Source organism: Gymnoscopelus microlampas (assembly GCF_963454915.1).
Source record: "Gymnoscopelus microlampas genome assembly, chromosome: 23".
In the NCBI taxonomy this organism is placed as follows: domain Eukaryota; kingdom Metazoa; phylum Chordata; class Actinopteri; order Myctophiformes; family Myctophidae; genus Gymnoscopelus; species Gymnoscopelus microlampas.
Window position 1 is genome coordinate 21,985,610 of NC_139960.1, and position 14,697 is coordinate 22,000,306.

General features: G+C 42.9%; 1 protein-coding gene across 3 annotated transcripts in view; it reads left to right on the forward strand.

The window, feature by feature from the left end:
- The first annotated feature begins 935 nt into the window (after positions 1 to 935).
- pacsin2 (protein kinase C and casein kinase substrate in neurons 2) overlaps positions 936 to 14,697 on the forward strand; it is a 39,757-nt gene continuing 25,995 nt past the window's right edge. For all 3 annotated transcript variants that reach the window (XM_084049713.1, XM_084049715.1, XM_084049714.1), the window contains exons 1-2: positions 936 to 1,057; positions 14,476 to 14,567. In XM_084049713.1, the coding sequence (XP_083905839.1) occupies positions 14,511 to 14,567 (57 nt within the window). In that variant the 5' untranslated portion in view covers positions 936 to 1,057; positions 14,476 to 14,510. The remainder of the gene's footprint in view (positions 1,058 to 14,475; positions 14,568 to 14,697) is intronic.

The window sequence follows — 14,697 nt, forward strand, 5'->3', positions numbered from 1 at the left end:
TCCAAATATTACATGCTGAATATTCAATCGAAGAGTCAATTTTGGAATGTATGGAATTATTAGATCGGCTATTTTCAGCGAAAGCTTTCCCCACAATAACAGAAAACAGAAAAGACACTAGTATTGAGCCCTGACGGACTCCGGGCGGTCGGTCACCCATATGGGGTTAAAGTGGTTAATATCAATCCAAAAGACATGACAGAGTAAAACCCTACTCTCAGAGCCGGCGCGCCCTATTAGGCAGAGTAGGCAGTTGCCTAGGGCGCCACTAGGGGGGGGGGGGCGCAAAAAAAAAAAAAAAAAAAGAAAACACTTTTTTTTTTCTTTTTTTTTTCAGAATCTAGGTGGCGCTGTGGCAGAAAACGGTGGCGGTGCGGGGGGGTGGGGCGCCAGGAAAAATATTGCCTAGGGCGCCAAATTACCTAGCACCGGCACTGCCTACTCTCTTTCAAAACTGCCCTAAAAGAGTACCTTCAGGTGGCTGCAATTAAAAACTGGCCCCTGTAAGTCATAACCTAACCCCCCCCCCTTTTTTTCTTGAACTTTTTACAGCACATATTTTTGTTTTTCTTATTTTTAAAGTTGTAAACTGTTTATATGATGTTCTGCATAGCAGTGTATATCTGTCTGTTATTTAATGTCACTATGAATTAATTGAAACAAGCCATTAGGCTTTCATGGGCTTTTCAATTTGACCTTGTATTTAAACTTTAGCCTACTTTCATGTGCTTTTTTTCTGCAAACTTCTAAATAAAGTATTCAATCAATCAATCACAGTAAGTACAATCCCATAATAAATGAGCTATAGTCTCGTCAACATTTCCACAAAAAGAACAAAGTGTGTCAAGTAAAGAAGTTACTTCATTTTCATTTTTTTTTTATGTGAGGGATGTGACGTCATACAGGCGCGCCTCCCCCCGCCCCCCCAGTCAGTCAGTCAGTCGATGGACGGTGGCTGCCGAGCAGGAAAAAGAACCCAACGGGGATACAAATAACACTTATTTATACTTATATACTATTGAATATCGACCCTCCAGAGGAGTGAAACATCTAACAGGTAAAGTTACTAATTTTTTAACTTTAACTTTAGAGGAGAAACTCCTGGGTTTTTATTATAACGCCCAGCTGGGTTGTTGAAAGTCGCAAGAAGTGTTAGCAGTTTAGTTTGTGATTGGTGCTGTTATTTATTGGACCAGCAGGAACCACACAGTTTACTAGTTATTATGTACCAGTTATGTGACCATTAAGTTACCTATAGATTAGACTGGTTGGTGAATCCTGTATTCATTGGAGTTTATAGCTGTGGACTCGGGATTTTACGGCTGTCAAACATTTAAAGAAGCATTTGACAAACTTAAGCGCAGAGAGCAAAGCAGCTCACAGGTATTAGTTATTAAAGCTACTTAAGACATTGTTGAATCACTGTTACAAGGGTGAAACCCTGTGATTTGTTCTGTCGATCTATTATTGACTTATTGGTATTCTCTAATGATAACAAATAATCTCTCAGTATTCTTATGTCAAACTTCAGCCCAGAGAGGAAGCAGCTCTCAACAGTGACCTGGGATCAAGTATTAAAAGTTATTATTAAAACCACTTAAAGCCACCGCTGCGTCACAATTGAAACCTTGTGATTTGTTCAGTTGATCTAGTATTGAACTTATTGGTATTCTCTGATCATAACAAATAATCTCTCAGTATTATGTGTAGTTGTGTCAGTGTCAAACTTCGGCCCAGAGAGCAAGCAAGCAGACCAGGGATAGCAGAAGTATTTTAAGTTATTATGAATCATGAATACTAATTAAGCCACTGCTGCGTCACAATTGAAACATTTAGATGTGTTCAGTTTCTCTCGTATTGCTACACAGCAAAATGAAATGCTGATCATTGTCATTTTAGCTGTTAAATCATCACTCAGTATTCTCAAACCGGGTTTATATCACAGGTAATAGGAATCGTTTTGCCTGTCCTGCAGTCTAATTCATTCATTCAACTCGTTCAAGTGTACTAATGGAACTAAATGGGTCAATTTAGTTCCATTTGTACACTCTGAATTAAATGAACAACACAGAGGATTTTACTTTGTAGTTTCTATGCAGTGCAAATCTTTTTAAAATGTCAGTGGTTGTCAACCTTTTGAGGCGGTGACCCCCCAAAGTAATCATGTTTGAACTGACAACCTGACAAGCCCTTGGAAAGTAGGAGTTGAGGCATTACAGTTTGACTCGGTTCCACAGATACATATTGTGTAAAATAGCCGATCTACAAGCTTGGTTAGGCTTGAGAGCTTGTAGATATGTTATTTTCAAATAATCTGCTTCTTTCTTATACTATTTGACAATTTGGCCAATGTTTGACAAGTTTTTATAGTATAGTTTGTTGATTTCTTTCGATGCAGTAATGGTCCTTTTTCATTTTATTTTTTTGTATTAAAAAAGTCTTAAAAGTTCTTAAATTGTCACTTTACTGTCATCTTGGTAAAGGGGACCCCCTTAAAAATCATATGGGGACTCCCCTGGGGGTCCCGACCCACAGGTTGAGAACCACTAGTCTAGTACACAGTCAGTGTTCATTCAACTCTTGCAAGTGTACAAATGGATCTAAATGGATCCATAAGGGGATTTTACTTTGTAGTTTATATCCAGTGAAACTCTCTTTAAGTGATGAAGGGCGGGGTTCCTTTTCCTAAGTAAAGATAACCTCCAGCCCCGCTTGCTGTCAGATCATGCTTATATTGTGTGTCTAAGTACCTAAGGTATCACTGTGTGTGTGTGTGTGTGTGTGTGTGTGTGTGTGTGTGTGTGTGTGTGTGTGTGTGTGTGTGTGTGTGTGTGTGTGTGTGTGCGCGCGTGCGTGCTGCACACGTGTGTACACTGAGCCAGGTCACCAGGGTGTTGCTGTCTTTATTATTCTTGCAGGGGCTCTCCTACTCACAGCTGTGGTAAGGGGTTTAATTTGTGCAGTGCTTGCTTCATGCCATTACTTTGGACTTTGGAACACAAGCTTGTGTGTGTGTGTGTGTGTGTGTGTGTGTGTGTGTGTGTGTGTGTGTGCTGCTGACATGTAAGAAACTGGGATAGGATAGGTTTTGTTGTAGTAGACTTTCTGATGGTGTGGATGTGTGTGAAGTGCTCTGCAAGACATCAGGCTTTTGCTCACAGTAGTAGTAGTGGCGTTAGGAAAGCAGGGGACTCTGAATGTCTTCTCCAGACATGTCGGATAGTTATTAGTCAATCGTGAAGAAATCTTAGTCATGAAATGGAATGTGTGAGTCAGTGGGATTTCATTAAGTTTATTGCGATTGCCCAGGAGGTAGTGGATTGGGGTATGCTTAGCAACCAAGGGTATAGGTACACTCCAAGTCTTTGAGAAAGAGCGTTTTTATGGTAAAGCAGCACTGAAACCTCTGTGAAAATGTTTCAGTACTGTTTCCTCCTTGTGTTACTGTGAACTGGTTGTTTCTTCTCTCTGGGACAATGTGAACTGGTTTCGCCGTCACTGACATGAGCTAATCTTAGCATGGGCAGTCCAATTTAGGCTTTCAGGAGCTGTTCTCTATTTAGAGTGAGGCTTGTCGGTGTATTCTCAAAGACTGTACCCAAATCAGTTTAGGAGATGTAGGCTAAACCGGCCTAAAACCGAACTGTCTACTCTGAGTGGTGTCATATTCTTGTGTAATATGTTGAAGTTTGTGTCTCTGACAACTGTCTCCCCTAAACTGTAATACAGAAGACCAAAAGTCTAACATCAGGAGAGACACTTTGGACATAATCCCTTTTCAGTGAATAGGAACTTTGTTTGCTCATGCTGCACAGTGCACACTTTGAACTCATGGACCTTTTATGCTCAAATCATGTTTAATATTATATTATTGCAGTGCTGGAAGTTGGTCTGATCCCGACAGAAAATTCCCCTCCAGGATGTTCTCTCTCTCTGTCATAATATCCGAGAAGCGTCCATGTGCATGTATCTAGAATAAACTGTAGACACAGGAATAACACATGACCTGTGTGTGTGTGTGTGCGTTGGGGGTGGGGGGTTAGTTTCACATTCATCATGCGAGCCATTCTGCTGCTTCTCTTTTCTTTGACTTGGTCCAGGCTGTTCTGTCATGTGAACAGACAGATGGGGTTCCACAGGAAACAGTGTAGAATTTGCCTGACGGTGACGTCAGGGTCTCCCTCTCCCTGTCACGTAAACGCAGTGTTTCCCTCTATTATGTAGCTCTCCCCCTCGTCGGCGCTTCCAGTGGGATATTGCCTGAAAGAATGGAACAAATCCTATTGTTTCTGCCTGAATATGGACCAGTGTTTTTAGTTTTTTTGGCGGGGCAGGGCTGGTTGCGTTCCCACCAGGCTGATGCAGTGTTGATGGATTGATTGATTCATTGTCTCCTGTTTTTGGAGCATTGCAGTATATAGCCTAGTATGATCTGTCAGTGTCATTCGGTACACACTACACAGCCGTGATTCTCAATCTTTTTTACCAATCACATTTTTACACTGCAAAAGCCTCAGTGTTAATTTAACTGTGAGTGTACAAATGGGAACCAAAACGGACCTGCATCACTCGTTTAGCTGGGGACCCCCAGGCCCCATGCTGAGAGCCACTGCTGTAGTGTACAGCATGAATGGGTTGGAGCGAGGAGGAGGGGTCCGATCGGCCCATCCAGTGCATGTGAGCTCTGACTGCGTTTTTTGCTGTGCAGCTGTCCAACCCAGAGCAGGAGAGAGAGGGCAGAGGTGATCGACGGACGGGCCAACAAAGTCAACTTCGTGAACCGTGGTTGCCATGGAAACATTCTGACCCTGAAGCTTGTGTGTGTATATCGTCTCTGTCGGGTGGGAAACCTCATATGTCCAAAACTGTTACTTTTCAGGATTCAAATCCAAAAGTAGCAGATCTACAGACTCGAAACGCGTCGCTTCGTGCCGCGTTTCGAGCTTGTGGATTTGCTACTTTTGATGCTTTGGTGTGACACTGTAGTATGATCAAGTAGATTTGTTAATTTACCAAAAAAAAACACAAAAGGTTAGAATATGGAGATAGATACGAGGTTTCTGCCCGACAGCAACGATATGTTTTCTTTTCCACAGCACTCAGTAGGGATTTAGTATTAATGTCCCACAGAGTGAGCTGAGGTAGCACTGGTGTAGGCCTAGACTGGCTCAGCTGCACACTCTGCCAAAGAGAGTGAGCTCCAAGCCCTGTTTGAAACAAAAGAAGGAAATGGATAATGGGAAAAGTCACCTCCAGGCAGATAAGCAATTTTGTCATGTGATTATTATGGCATTGACATACATAGCAGGAGGCTAACTTATTTTTTCAGCCTGCACATTATGTAACTGCGCCGTTTTCCTGTATTCCACCCGACAACCTATTGTTACTGGAGGGCAGGCTTGAAAGTTTTGCACCGGGAAAAAAACGGTTGCTACCCTTGAGCCAAATTTAATCCTGCAGTGATTCTTAACAGTGGATCACCTCAGTAATTCTGACCACTAGCTGCTATTCCTGAACCAAACAAATACACGGACAGGAAGAGACAGATCCATTTTTCCTGTACTACATTAGACATCCCTCCCACCCCAGCGCGGGATAACTAAATCAATGTAACCTGAATTCTGACCCTGAGTTAGGACGGGACGGCCATGGAGATTGGAGAGAAATATGACACATCACCTCACAGGGTGACTCTGCTCGCTGTAATCTGGCAATTATACAGCAGTGTTGTAAGGGGGTGGTGTAGGCTTGGGCAGTGTCAAGGTAATAAGTAAGTTATACCAGGGTATTAAGGAATCCTGAAGGTATAATCATTTTCAATACTGTCAAAAAATGCAGACATGGAATCATGCAAATATTGTCATATGTAAGTAACACTATTTCTGTTCAGCCCACTTATGTGTAATTCTTGCCACAACATCAAGTCAGTGCCATCGGGTCCTCCAGCAAGGTGTTCTGAATCTATAGAAGATGAACTGTGCTTATTTCTTGCCTATTCATTAATCTATGGGCTATTTAATGACATTAATCCTAGCGTCCCAATACTCTCTATGCACAGCACCCATATTGGCAAGAAATTGGGCTGCTTCCTTACTTCATTCAGAGGTGCTACCATCAGTCATGATGACTGATGAGTCTGAGGAAGATGCAGTATCATGGAAACGTCAGTCTTGTTTTATACTAACACCATAATAAAGAGGCTTAATGTCCGAGCTGCTCCAGTGTGTTCTGATGCTGTTGTGTTCCACTCCTGTTGTCACTTCCTTCTTTCTCTTCATTAGAATCATTGATAACACCTGGGAAGTACGCCAATCTACAAGTTCAGAACACATTGCAATGCAATGTGTTGTGAACTTGTAGATTGGCTATTTTAGGTGAAAAGATTTGGTGTAGAGGGAAAAAAGTAGGGGGCATAGTATATAATCCTGGGGGACATAGGTCAACTGAAGTAGATACAGTAGGGTTAAACCCCTTTTTTCTATTACACAAATACCTTCATATAGGCTACCGTATACCTCGGTGAAACGCCTTGAAGGTTTGAAGGTATGTAAAAATAGATACCGCCCACGCGTGGTGGTCTTAATGATCTTGCATATGCTATGTGTGCACATGTTTCACAAGCGATATCTTTATTATTGGGTTATGCAGATGTCAGCAGAATGTGGACGCTGGATGTGACGCTAGTGTGACAAAACACTGGTTGTGTGGTGAGAGACCGGCGTTGTGACCTTGTTGTAGATGTGCTATTTTTGGCACACGACACTGTCATATGATGAAGTATGTAAATAAGCTTGGCCAATCCGATTGTCGAATGGATAGGGCGCCTAGTCCGCCTACCATACCGCATGGGCTCTAATGCCTGGTGGCGAATCCCAGTGCCCTCTCTCCCAGTTTCCTGTGTCTCTCTCTACTAACTGTATGTCTATCAATATGGTTAGAAAGACACCCCCCCCATAAAAACATCAATCAGGCTTAATAAAGGCAGTAATAAAAGATTGCTCTCATATAAAATATGTGAGCCCTAGCTCTCATAATGTCACACAAAAGGTTGTATGTTAGACCTTCATCTCGCTCTCTGTCTCTTTGAGTCTCTCACACACACACACACACACACACACACACACACACACACACACACACACACACACACACACACACACACACACACACACACACACACACACACACACACACACACACACACACACACACACACACACTGTCCCTTGCCCTATCATGGTATTTTTACAACTCCATTAAACACCTCAAAGCCAGACATGACTGTGCCTGTCAGCTGTGGATGATCTCAGCTCTGTGTTCTCACTGTGCGTGTTCCCATGGCTTCCTATTCCAGAGCTCTCCTGTCATCTACAGTACACAACCCATGACTCTCCTTCTCCTACAGACAACTACCCTTATGGTGTTTTTGGTGAAAATATTTGGTGGAGAGGGGGCCTTCTTGTATAGACCCCTGGGGGACTCCGGTCAATTAAGTATATAGGGTTTAAGTGGTTAAGTGTGTTAACTGTTAAGTGCAGGCCCTGCATGTTGCATGCTGGGCCTGCTCCTCAGATCCCTTCTCCAGTGCGTTGTGTCTCTCCTAGTCCCTGGCCCCAGCTGTTGTAAAGGTCAGTGGCGTCTCATGTGTCTGCAGTTCAGTCATGACTCAGGTCTTCTCCATCTCAACAGCACACACAGAGAGACAGCACTCTGCTCATGTGCTTCCAATAAACGACTGGCTTATCACTGTGTCTCGCTATCTGTCTTTCTCTCTGGGCCTCTCTCTCTCTTTCTCTCTCTTCTGTTTCCTGTGCAGCTGCTCTCGACATTTATATGCAGCTCATCACTTGATCTCCGTCCACCCATGTTAATCAGCAAATTATTGTTGCTCCATGAAGCCTTACTCTGTTGTGAAACACTGCAGTAAGTCTGACCTGCAGGTCATGGCGAACTTAGTCGCAGATTTGTGTGTGTTTTCCTCCCAGTCAAAGTTGTAGCAAAACATTTACTGTTGGATACAGAACATATGGTGGAGAGCTAGCTTGCATTGCTGTGTCTGGCATTTCTCAACATGGCAGGGCATAGCTGTAATAGCCATCATCTTCAGTTTGGTTGATTTTCCTATTTACTAGAGTCTGACGCAGGCTTTAAGCCAGGTCTTGTTCTGTGCCGTGTATGCCAGCTTTTAGTTTTATCTTGAGGCTAGAGTCAGCTCTTGTGTCAGTGCTGAATTCCTGCATGCTTGGTACACTCACTAATCAGACCTGAGATGGATATTGCTGCTGTTATTTGATTACATAATCAACCAGCCATGTGCTGCAAGAATGTACATTCAGCCAAGAATGGACAGAAAATGTCTTCAGTTTGTGTAATGGTGCGGAAAATGTGCACAGTGATTGAGGCTTTGCTCTCATGCAGAGTGCAAAGAGTGCAATTGTTTCTTGTGCTTCTCTGGATCTATTGTATATTTGTTAGCTGGCATTGTATTTCACATTATTATTAAAAAAAAAAAGTTGGGCAGGGTTGTACATTTTTGATGACTTTAACCTGCGCTCTGCTATCAACCCCCCTCTTCTCTGTCGCTCCTCCCACCACAGAGAGTGCCTGCCTGTCGTTCCCACGAGTTGAGAGTAAAACATGCTGTCACCATCACGTGATAACCTCGTCCCATTGGCTACTGTAAACACCAGTCAATCAATATCCGTGATATGTCCCGCACTAGCTGTCTGAGGAATTCTGGTCACGTCATGGCGTCTTTTAGTGATTTTCTGTTTAGTAAAGATCTGGAGAGATGGGGAGACCCCTGTTACTGAACCAACACTCTAGCAATTACTTATTTAAAAATTAAAACATATCACTATTCACTATCACTAATCACTTGCATTCACTTTAACACAGCAGTCGTGAATGATCATGCATCTACTGCTTTAAGTGTTGTTGTCTGTCCAGTCCACGGATCACATAATATATAGATTTAACTCCATGTTCTCATGTAGGTTGACAGAGTGAGTGGACTTTTGAACTGTAGTCCAGGCATTGTTTACACTTGAGGGTCATACTATGTAAGTTGTCACACAGACGTTAAGATATGCAGGTGTTTGTTCTCGTTGGCTGTTGGTTACGTCAGACCTGGCAGAGAGTGAGCCCTGTCAAGGGAATGCTCATTTTCTAGTTTTAGTCATTTGGATTGTCTTGTGCAAGCTGCTGACCTAAGTAAGGAGCCTTTCTTTCTGTTCAATGGCCACACTAGGCAAGACTTGGGGTCCCTCAGGGCTCTATCCTTTCTTGCCCCCCCCCCCCCCCCCCCGTACACCAGATGGGTTAATTGAAAATAGCCGATCTATGAGCTTGTAGATCTGCTATTGTCCCCGAACGGTCGCCCCCCAGAATAGGGATGCTAGGGTTCAAGTGGTTAAAGGTATCCATAGTTCAAATCACCCACTATGATTTCTGTTACCACGTCTTAGACTAAAGCTGAAGGCATAACATCATAGGCTATAAGATTGGTTTCAAGGTGAACTGCTTATCTCAGTTTGTAGCACAATGAGTTACTGTGTGAACTCGGTTTGTTGTGGCTTCACATGTACTTTGTCTATTTAATGAATGTTTGATGTTGAGAAGCCTGTGTTTAGAGGAGATATTTAGCACTGTAGCAGTGATAACTGAATGAATGAAGAATGTGGACAGGTGGAAGAGAGGCAAGGGAGAGGCAAGGGACACAGACGAAACGATAATTCAGGATTTTCATGGTTGTGAATCTATCTGTCTCTGTCTGTTTCAGAAGTGTGTGTGTGTGTGTGTGTGTGTGTGTGTGTGTGTGTGTGTGTGTGTGTGTGTGTGTGTGTGTGTGTGTGTGTGTGTGTGTGTGTGTGTGTGTGTGTGTGTGTGTGTGTGTGTGTGTGTGTGTGTGTGTGTGTGTGTGTGTGTGTGTGTGTGTGCGCGCGCGTTCGAGGTGGATGGTGGAATATATCAGATGTATACTTAAAGATAAACACTAACAGCAATACATTATGTTATTCTTGAGCTGTTGACTGTTTGCGGCCTCTGCCCGAGTCTATTTGTGCGTGTGACTCATTTGTGAACATATTGTTGCATTCGTTTGGGTTTATTCCTTTTCAGAACGTCGTTAAGATGAAACACACAAAAGAGACAGTTGTCTCGCTGTACGTTTGTGTCAGTTGTTGCCCACAATGCATCCCTCTGTCAAAGTCCTTGCCCTCGAGGGCATGGGGCTACTGACCGTCAGAGCCAACACACACACTCAAAACATTCACACACACACACACACACACACACACACACACACACACACACACACACACACACACACACACACACACACACACACACACACACACACACGCAGACACAGACACTCACATGCGGACACACATACACAGACACTCACATACACACAGTACACAGTCTTAAGCAGCATCTACTCATCTTCTGAGTGAGTCAAACAAGCAAAAGAAACGGCCCAGTCAGTGTGGAGAGGAGGATGAGGAGAGGAATGAATGACAGGATGAATAGAAGAGGAGGGTTCCAAGGGAGAAGGAGGAGAGGAGAGGAGGGCAGACAGAGAGCTGTCTGTCTGTCTGTTCCGCTGTGCTGATCGTCCAAAAGAAACGGAAGCGGAAGCTCCTTGCTGTGTGACTCTGGACGGTTTTCTCACTCTCTCTCGCTCCCTCTTTCTGTCTGTCTGTCTTTCTGTGTCTCTCTGTCTCGCTTTATCGTTGTCTGTCTTTCTTTCTGTCTTTCTCTCTGCCTCTTTCTGTCTCTCTGTCTTGCTTTTTCTCTTTCTCTCTGCCTCTTTCTGTCTCTCTGTCTTGCTTTTTCTCTCTCTCTCTCTCTCTCTCTCTCTCTCTCTCTCTCTCTCTCTCTCTCTCTCTCTCTCTCTCTCTCTCTCTCCTCTCTCCTCTCTCTCTCTCCTCTCTCTCTCTCTCTCTCTCTCTCTCTCTCTCTCTCTCTCTCTCTCTCTCTCTCTCTCTCTCTCTCTCTCTCTCTCTCTCTCTCTCTCTCTCTCTCTCTCTCTCTCTCTCTCTCTCTCTCTCTCTGATACACACATCACACCAAGGCCTTGGCAGGCAGTACAGTGGTTCTGTGTGTGTGTGTGTGTCTGTCTGTGTGTGTATGTGTGTGCGCACACGTGCAAGAGCTATGGACACGATGGAGACTCCCACCTGCTGCCTAGATTATCAAAAGAGATCTCTTTCCACAATGCACACACACTATCTCTCTCTCTGTCTCTCTCTCTCCTGAACTATTTTCTCACTGGTGTGTTTTCCTGGATATGGTTGTGTGATCCATGGCAGCAGTCCCAGTTCTGCAGAATGATCTAATGAGAAGATAACGTTGCCTAGCCTGTATGTTTGTTTTGAACACGTGATGATTGAACATAAAGCAGCTTCCAGTCGTTGGTTTCGGGGTGCCTGGTAGCTCAGCCAGTTAGTGCAGGGGTGGGGTTCCCAAACTATTCCATGACACGGACCCCCAAATAGCCATAGCCTCTAGGCTGTGGTGGCCCCCCTATTCCAAAATGGCTTTAAAAAAACAGACCTCCGGACCCCTCTATTGGGTCTGTTTTTTTCCTTGAAAATGACCGTAAGGTCGAAATGTCTTACTGTTGTGAATAAAATTGGAGCATTTTAAAATTGAGTTGCAAGCCCTTATGCTCATGCATCCTTCTCACCTTTTTCACCCCTAACCAGAATATAGCATCATGGGAAGGGGCCTGGGTGTTGTCCATTGATTTCCTTATTTTTTTGGCAAGTAATATATATTTGTCTCCTTTTGGGTCCCTCACCAATTTACATCCCTGTATATTATGAATTATGGATTCCTCAAAAAATATTCACACACAAAATCAAGCGCAGTATTGCTTGCATCATATCACACGTGTCTCTGCCCTCTGTTTCTGGTCTCTACACCAGTGCTACTAAAAAGATTGCGGCCCTTGCTTCATTTTTGCGGTCCTTAATCGTCATTGCAGTTACCAATATAATTATTCTCCTTTCAGTGAGGATAAATAATTTGTAACATTACTAACCACAAGTGGATGTTTGTTTGTGCATATTATGTATTATGCCATTTCAGTCGTGGGAATGGGGTCAAATAAGCAGTAATATATCCACAGCTAATGTAAAATTTGCATTTGTGGAGGTAAATAACAAATCCATATGCCTTCTTTGCCGTAGAACAGCATTTCCAAAGCTGGCAAAATGTTCAATGTCACCACGATAGCACATGTTTGTTTTTTTTCAGTTTATCCACCAAAAACACTGACATTTTATTTCATTTGTTTTGTTTGTTCTGAGAGAAGAGTTGTGATACTAATTTCAAGTATGATTTTTATTTTAGTATATTTACCATTTTCTGATTTATTGCAACAGCAATCTGGTCACATTCTGTACTGTTCACATTTTGTGAATAAAGCATAATTTTGCTGTGTTGCCCCTGAGCAATGTTAAGTTGAGTAGCCCTGCTCTACACTGTCAAATCTGAGTAAACCCCCCCCCCCCCTCCAAACCCCCCTCCAAAAATCTCTAAATAAATAAATCGTCCATAGGACAAAACTACACTAATTGTTTGTGTGTGTGCGTGCGAGCATGCGATCTGGCTTCAACAGTTTGACCCGGTGACCAAATATGAGACAGACTGAAAATAAAAACTCCTCATTGTCCGTTGTGCTATTTTTATGCTTCCATTGCATTTTTAGGGCTGTTTCATTTAATCTAAGCAGGAAAACATAGAGACATAGATTCGAGGAAAGACACAGGCCGCAATCAAACGTGTCAACAAGTGATTGACACACTCGCCGGTCAGCGGCTGGTCCACGCCTCCCCTGCTTTGAATCCTGGTCCTCCACCCAGTGTGCTTATCCGGTGTATTTACGTTTGCATTGTTATGTAATGTTCATTAATATCCGTCTAAGTAAACAAATAAAGTAAAGTAAAGTGCTTGTATTTGAATAGAGTCAAAGCATGTCTGGACTGGACTGGACTGGAGACGTGAGCGCTGTTCTCCGTCCGACAACGGAACAGCCACTCTGTTGCTCTGATGTTTTGTGATGCCAGTCCACCCCTTTAGGCAGAGAATCATTTGTTATCCCCAACCAACATCCCAGCAGCATCCTGAGCCTCAGACGGGGAGATTTATTGACCAGTATATCCCTGTCACTCATCCAGAAGCGTCATTTCAGGTTTAAAAATAAATAATAAAATAATGGTCTTACTATAAATTACACAAATCTCTGTGTGCTTGTCTGTGCTTGGTGTAACGCCTTCATATTCGTATTCGGCGTGATGATGCCACTGTGAAGTGCAGTACAGAGCTTAAAGTCAGTCGGATCGGTGGTTCTTAAGAAATGGTGTGAAGAGTGTGCACGGCAATAGATGCAAAGGGAAGGCTGATCGAAGAGGTCACACTGGCCCGAATTAAACTAATTGGACTCAGAGCTAGGTATGCACCTGTTGTGCATTGACGTAATTGATGCAAACAGGATAAATCCTGTGTGCATCCCCGATTACACATTACATCCGTCACATAGTCAGCAGAATAACTCCACAGAAATCTTAACCGTCATTAGAGTCCAGTAACACTGTGCAGTGATATGTGACAGCCAGCTGTGTCTGTTTTGCACACGACTCTTAACTACAGTAACAAGATAGTGAGACATGACTCAGAGCACAGTGAGAAATGATAATCCCTTCCTTTCCTGTCAGAGTAAAATCGTCATTCATTTCTTATAAATAGGGTTGCAACTTGCAACTATCAATTACTTTCTTAGATTGTTCTATCGATTACTTTTCTGATTAATCAATAACCAAGTTATTTTTTGTATCTTTTGTTTATGTATTAACAAATATGTTAACAACAGATCAGCTATTTTAAAAAAAAAGAAGAATTTGCCTATAGTATGACATACTTGTAAATATAAAAGAAAGAATTCCTGCTGCTGTCTATGTATCTTTAATTTTTTTAAAGATATTTTTGGGGGCTTTTTTGAATTGAATTAACCCATTAAGACCTGAAGCCGATTCTATACAAATGCCTTCAAAAACGGTAGTTCTCACACTTTCAAGATTATATATGTTTTATGTTAAAAAATAGCAGATGTACAAGCTTGCACCGCGGCACAAAAAATATTAATATTTATATTTATATTATTCCGTAAACAAAACGTATATTAGAGTGCTTTGTGACAACACCAGAGCGCTCTGAAATCTGAGCAGATTCTCAGAACATCTGAAAAGTTCTCTGGTGAGGTCATTTGGTACGAGGTGTATCCTGGAAGGTATGTCATATGTTTGTGCATGTTGGTGTGCCATTTAATATGGACTCTCTCTCTTTGTGTGTGTGTGTGTGTGTGTGTGTGTGTGTGTGTGTGTGTGTGTGTGTGTGTGTGTGTGTGTGTGTGTGTGTGTGTGTGTGTGTGTGTGTGTGTGTGTGTGTGTGTGTTTTCTCTCTTCCCAGGCCCTACAGACTCAGGGTAACATAGGGCAACAACAATGTCAGGCTCCTGTGATGGCTCCATGATCGATGTCTCCAGTGACAGCTTCTGGGAGGTAGGACACACACACACACACACACACACACACACACACACACACACACACACACACACACACATTCTATTAATTTACTTTGCCTACGCTAATGTAACATCTGTTCTTTCTTGTCTGAACGTCTATCCAT